Source organism: Acanthisitta chloris, unplaced genomic scaffold (assembly GCF_000695815.1).
Source record: "Acanthisitta chloris isolate BGI_N310 unplaced genomic scaffold, ASM69581v1 scaffold30307, whole genome shotgun sequence".
NCBI lineage: Eukaryota > Metazoa > Chordata > Aves > Passeriformes > Acanthisittidae > Acanthisitta > Acanthisitta chloris.
In genome coordinates, this window is record NW_008684724.1 from 3756 (window position 1) to 10322 (window position 6567).

General features: G+C 55.5%; 1 protein-coding gene across 1 annotated transcript in view; it reads right to left on the reverse strand.

Moving 5' to 3' along the window:
- The window catches only part of ARHGEF17 (Rho guanine nucleotide exchange factor (GEF) 17), a gene marked incomplete at its 3' end in the record, with an annotated part of 10322 nt that overhangs the window by 2891 nt on the left and 864 nt on the right, over positions 1-6567 (reverse strand). The window contains 12 exon segments of the mRNA XM_009079455.1: positions 2-205; positions 260-453; positions 583-656; positions 777-990; positions 1437-1555; positions 1687-1772; positions 1887-1996; positions 2657-2707; positions 2976-3152; positions 4042-4134; positions 4421-4537; positions 4904-5086. Of these exon segments, the coding sequence (XP_009077703.1) occupies positions 2-205; positions 260-453; positions 583-656; positions 777-990; positions 1437-1555; positions 1687-1772; positions 1887-1996; positions 2657-2707; positions 2976-3152; positions 4042-4134; positions 4421-4537; positions 4904-5086 (1622 nt within the window).

Below are 6567 nucleotides of genomic sequence, written 5' to 3' on the forward strand. Positions count from 1 at the left end.
AAAGGGCACCAACTCCCTGTTGCCACCCTCGACTGGCTCCGAGAGCTCCAGCGACGACCCCGAGATGGAGATGTGGAGACATGGCTGTGGCCCTGCATCCTCCGGCTGCACCGGCACCAGCTCCGAGGAGGGGCTGCCCACGGGCTCGGCACGCTCCCTGCCACCAGGAGGGGAGGGGAGGGAAGGGAAGGGGGGAAAGAAGCAGCTCCAGCATCGTTCCGTGCCCTCCGGCTCCGCGGCACCGCTGGGAATGTCCTACCTATATACCCGCTTGAGACCGGGCACGGAGGCGATGCAGAGGATCCTGGCGGAGCAGACGGCGATGCAAGCCTCCACTGTGGGCTCCTTGCGGATACTGAGCAAACACACCTGCCCCACATAGCCATCGCTGTTGCAAACCCAAACTTCGTGGGAGCTTCCAGGGCTGCCGTGGCTGGGAGAAGCGCAGGAAAACTGCAAGGGAGTAAAAAAGTGGGATGAGTTGGGTTATTCAGGAACGATGCAGGAGCTCTCAGCTTCCGGTGGCAAGCCCACAGGTTCCTGTGGAATACTTGAACCCAACCTGAGTTCCTGCATGAGTACCTGCATCCCACTCCGTGTCTTCATGATAGGGATGGCTTTGAGGAACTCTGGGTCCAGGCAGTTTTTGCTGGAAGCTGGGAACATCAAATTGGAGGATGAAGAAATGATGATGGAAAGGGGTCAACCAAAGTGGGGTGTGGGGGGGGTGATGCCAAGCCCACCATCATGTCCACTTCCCCTGTCCCTGGTGTTACCCAGCTTTTTCTTGGCGTCCTCGAAGGCTTGCTCAAAGCTGAGACGGGCGTCGGGGTTGGGGAACTCAAAGATGAAGGACTCGGTGCCATCAGCTTTGGTGGTGCTCAGCTCCATCTTGTTGGGGGGGAAGGCCATGCTGAAGGACAGGGATTGCTTCTCTGACAGCTCCCGGTGGATGGCGGCCATCAGGTCCTTGATCACGTCATCCAGGCTCTAGGGATGGGGACAATGCTTCAGCTCTCAGGGATGGGCCACCACCACCATGTTAAGCCCTGTCCATCCTCTGGCACCCTTCAGAGGCTGCCCCATCCCATTGTGGCATTGGGGCTGGTGGCACCTGGGTCCACTCACGGCCACCAACCCTTCCCCAGGCTCTCCTGTCCACCAAGGGCATCCCAGTTGGTCTCCTGGAGAGGGTACCTGGCTGGGGAACAGCACCAGGGCCACCATGTGACCCTGACCCTGTATGTCCCTAAGCATCCTTCAGAAGCTGCCCCAATCTCCCTTGTGGCTTTAGGGCTGGTGGCATCTGGATCCTTTGAGGACACTCATTGCCACCAGCCCTTCCACAGGTTCTCCTCTCTCACCAAGAACATCCTGGGTGGCTCTGCTGAGAATGTGTCCAACCAGGGGACACCACCAGGGCCACATCCCCATACCTGGTGGGGGAAACTGAGGCTCTCTGACAGCTTGCTGACTTGCCCCAATGTGCTGAGGTCTTCATCCAGGCGGCTGATGCTTTTCTGGATGCTCTCCCTGTTGGTGGCTTGTGAGGCACCTGTGTGGGACACATGCATTGCCTTAACCTCTTCCTCCTTGGCACCAGGCAGGGGGACCTTCTCCCCACCAGCCAGGGGTGAGCAATGGGGTTTAGGGTGGGCTGGGACACTCCAGCAGGCAGTGACAGACCTTTGACAATGTCCACATCCTCCAGTGGCAGCTTCCAGAGCAGTTTGTACTTGCTGGCAGTGTCAATCACACTGGCTGCCGTGTACCTGTGAGGTTGAGGGGGATGGCTGAGGTGCACCCACACCTCCAGCACCTCAGCCAGCTGGCAGGGACAACCTGGATTAATCCTGGTGGGTGTCCCCAAGGCTGGTGGTACTCACAGGCTCATGGAGCTGCGGCGCAGAGAGCCCGACTTGCGTTTCAGTGTGGTGCACACCAGCAGGTCCGTGAAGAGGAAGAAGGAGCGGTCCTTCTTCCCACCCACTGCCTTCTGTAGAGCCATGGGAGACACCAATGGGTTAACACCCACATCCACCTCTGCTGCCAGTGCTGAGAGCAGTCCTTGCCTGAGTTTCCCCACCAGACCCCTGCAGTCTCCACCTCCAGCCACCCTATCAACCCCTGGCCTGGAGCTGCCACGGGTGCTCCCTGCCTCCTTCCTGCTCTCCTCCCATTCATCCTATCTTCCCTCATACTTAGGAAATTTTATATTGTCAGCATTGATCTGTTGTTGATTCATCCATCCATCCATCCATCCCATCTATCCCTCCTTACAGAATCACATAGTATCTTGAGTTGGAAAGGACACATATGAATTATTTGGTTTGACTCCCTGCTTCTTGCAGAACCTCCTAACATTAAATGACTATTCATATAGTCATCCAGACACTCCTTCAGCTCTGCCAGGCTTAGTGCCACGAGAACTTCCCTGGGGAGCCTGTTCCAATGACCAACCACCCTCTGGGTGAAAAATCTTCTCCTAATATCCAATCTGAACTTCACCATATGCAGCTTCCACCATTCATCCATCCACCCATCCATCTGAAGCCTCTCATGGGCATCCCATGACCTGCAATCACAGCCTCCCACTGCCCCATCCAGTGTCTGATCCCATAGCCCTGATGGCCACAGAGGACCACCCTGTTCTTACCACTTCCACGACCATCTCCTGGCGCAGGAACCTGCGAAGCGGAGCCTGGAGCTGTGGGGACAAGGAGACTCATGGGTGGGGAGCCATGGTAGGGAGCCTTGTGGGCTTCATCCCTGCCCCTGGAGTCCCCCAGCTCAGAGTTGCCACCCCAGCTCCTTCTCAAACCCCCAGGAGTCCACCAAGGCCAAGTGACATCGGGGAAAGCAAGACCCAGAGGAAAGAACAAGTGGCCCAGCCTGGAGTGTCCCAGAAAGAGCAGAAATGGTGACATTTTGGGGAGAAGGAAAGACTTACCCCATTTAAGACCCCCCATACGTACGTCCTCCATCCCTTCGATGTGGGACTCGATCTCCTGCACGATCCGGGCATTCCTCTCCACCTCCTCCGCACTCTTCATGCCCTTGTTGATCCTCTCAGCCACTTGCTTGATATTGCGCTGGGCATCGATGAGGAAAGGGTGGTCAGGGTGGTCCTCTGGTGTGTGCTTCAGCAGGTCCTACCACAAAGACACAGTTAGGGTGTCACCACAGGCAAAGCCTGGACATAGGTGATGCCATCAACACCTCCAAGCCCCTTCCATGCTCCTCTGGCTGCTGGGGATGGAAACCAGCCTCACACAGGAAAGGTTTTGCAAAACAATGAAGCTTTGGGCTTTGGCCTGGGCTTTACCACCTCTAAAAAGGCCACCAACTCCTGAGAGCACTTCATCACCTTGCACAGACACCCAAAATTAATCTCTGGAAGTGTTCAGGGCCAGGTTAGATGGGGCTTTGAGCAACATGGTCTAGTGGGAAGTGTCCCTTCCCCTGGCAGGAAGGTAGAATGAGATGAACTTTAAGGTCCATTTCAACTCAAACCATCCTGGGATTCTAGGAAAGCACATCCCCACCAGCCTCAGTGCCAGGGAGAGTGACACTGGCACAGGGAAACTGAGGCACGGAGGAGGTGGCAGTGTGACTGCTCCCAGAATGGCACTGCAATGTCCAGCAGAAAGGTAGAAGGCAAAAGGACTGCACACGCATTGGGACATGCTCGGGGGGGCAACAGGGTGACAGTCCCCAGAGAGATCATCCCCAGGAGGGCAGAGCCATGTGCAGGCCAACTTTGTGTGAAGGGATGGGAAAAGTCATGGAGTCACCATCCCTGGAGGTGTTTAAGAGGTGTCTGGACCTGGCACTGGAAGATATGGTTTAGGGGTTGCAGTGGAGTGCAAAGTTAACAGTTGGACTTGATGGTCCTAGAGGTCTCCTCCAACCTTGATGATTCTATTCTATGTAAAAGGTCAGGAGAGAAATGAGACCCCTAAAAGCTGCCGTGACGTGGAGGTGAGGAGGAACCATGGTCTCACCCACTCATGGCACAGACACTTTCCTGCCTGCACCCACCTTCACCAGCAGCTCATATCGTGGGATCCTCTGCACCGGCTTGATCATCAGGTCAGACAGAGCCTGCTTCTCCTTGTTCTCCCGCATGCTTTGCTGCAAAACACCAGTGAGGGACAAGGACGGGCCCATTAGGAGGGACACAGGAGGGACTCACCAGCCCAGAATGTGGAGCAACACGTTTTGGTTCAGGGTGACTCCTTTTTACACCATCTGGAATGATTCTGGTTCATCCCAACCGATCCTCTTTGCAATAAAACCAAGAAGAAGGAAGAAGGAAAATCCCAGTCTGTCCATAAATTTCCTCCCATTAACTCCCATCCTGCCCCACCAGCAGCCTGGCTCTGGATCTTGATCAGCATCTATGAAAAGTGGAACCCACCTCCAGGAACTTCATGAACGCTGGCCGGGCCTCCTTGGCGATCCTAACAGCATCCTTGGCGTTGAGGAAGTTATCAATGTAAGCAGAGTAGATGTTCACCAGCACATCCTTGGAGAACTGGGAGGGAAAACGGGGGCTAGATCCAGCATGGACATGCTGGGAAAGCATGGAAGTAGCTGTCCCAAGGGTTAATCCTGGCTCTGGGCTGGCGCAGGGAGGGCTCACTCACTGTCCGCCCACCTCGATTCTTCAGCCCAGACATTTCTGCTCCTGAGGCAGAAACGCCTCAGGAGCTGCAGACCCAGCTGGGCCCTGCAGCACCTCAACGTTATGCTAAGCAGACAGCAGGCCTGGAGATCGTCTCCTGTTCCTCATCCAGGCCTGTTTGGCCTTTTAATCACTCCCCTGCCTCCTGCTCAGAAACCTCTCCTGCTGGGGCTGTGCCTGTGTTCCCCAGGGGAAATCCACCCTGCCAAGACCTACCGACTGCACTAGGAGATCGCCCACTTTCTGCTTCTCGTGCCAGTTCTGCACACAGTCGTGGATCTGCTCCAAGAACTGCTCGTGGTGCTCCAGCAGCTCAGGGATCTGGTCAAAGATTTCATCTACTAGCGATGGATCGCACAGCAGAGAGTTCTCCGGCTGCTTCAACGGCTTCATGTACCCCTGCAGGGAAGCAAAGGCATTGGAACCCCTGGAGGTTTCTTTTCCCACTCCATCCAATATGGATTTTTCAGCCCATGGAAATATGGGGATGGATGGCATCCTGCAGCAGTGAATATTGCTTGTGGGACCCACCAGAAGGAGCAGACAGCACCAGGTGCCAGGAGGTTTTGCATCCCAGCTCTCCTGGGCCCCATCCAACCTGGTGAATCCCCATGGAATTGTAGGGAGAGGGACAGGCCTGCATAAGGAAGCCCCACAGCACAGCATCCTGTAGCCCACAGCCTCGAGAGGCTCCAAATCTTTTCTGTCGTGAGCCTTGGTCACCTACTTGTACTACAGAGCCTGACTCAGCTGGGAAATCATGGCAGTGTAACGCCGGGATCCAAATGCCACTGTGTTCCTGGTGGGATTTAGGGTGTTTGGGACCAGGAGGGGCTGGAGGTAGCAGGGTAGATCCACTGGATCATGCCCCAGACCACCACACAATGGCCAATGAGCAATACTTGGAGCCAGCAGGGAAAGCAGATCCTCAGCAAGGCTGGGTGGTGGCACTGCTATGGAGCCCCTCTTCTCCCTCCATGGGCCAGAGCTGCATACAGGAGCAGTGCCCCTGGAATGGGAGAGATGAATTTGCAAGGGATGCAGTAGGATGCATAATGTCTTCTCAAGACTTGCCACCTCCTCAGTCTGACCAGTCCTGGTGTCCTTCAGGGTGCTGGGAAGACCATGGAGCCGAGTGGCTTTGGACACCTCCATCCAAGCTGACAAAGGAGAAGTCATCCCTCAAGGATCATCAAGCTGATGTTGGGTACCTCATGGATACCCAAATTAAAAGGACCAAATGCTTCCTGAGGCTACTAACCCTATTCACCTGCCCTACTCTGGCCAACACCTCCAGCAGGAGTTGGGATAGATTGTGCCATACTTCCCATGCTTCCCAGATGGGGAAGGAGAGCATGGAGACAGCCCCTGCTTCAGTACACAGGGACAGCAGGAAGGGATTGTCCATGCACCATCTGGCTTGGCTGGAAGATGGTGCTCCACGGTGGTGCTTGACCCTGGTAGACACTATGCCATGTGCCACCAAGCCATGTCAAGGATCCAACCACCTTGTCACAGCTGAGACAGGGAGCTGAGGACATCTGGAGCCCTGTGACCCTTCCCAGAAAATCAGGTCCCCCTGTTGCACCATGTCAGGATGTATCCTGTGGGCAAGAGCTCAGGCATTAACACCTTGTGGCTCCCACCTGTGTCCAACTGGTCCCTCCAGTGGGAAACTGTAGTCCCAGCACAGCTGTACTCTCCAAAAAGCCTCACATCCCACCTCAGGCTGACATAGACAATGAGACAGTCTCTGTCCATGCCAAGACCAGCAGGGTTAATGCCCAACCCCAAACCCTATACAGCTCCTCCCAAAAAAAGCCATAGACTCAGGGTCCTCTCAACCATGCCAAGCCAACATCTGCTCTAGGAACAGCCTC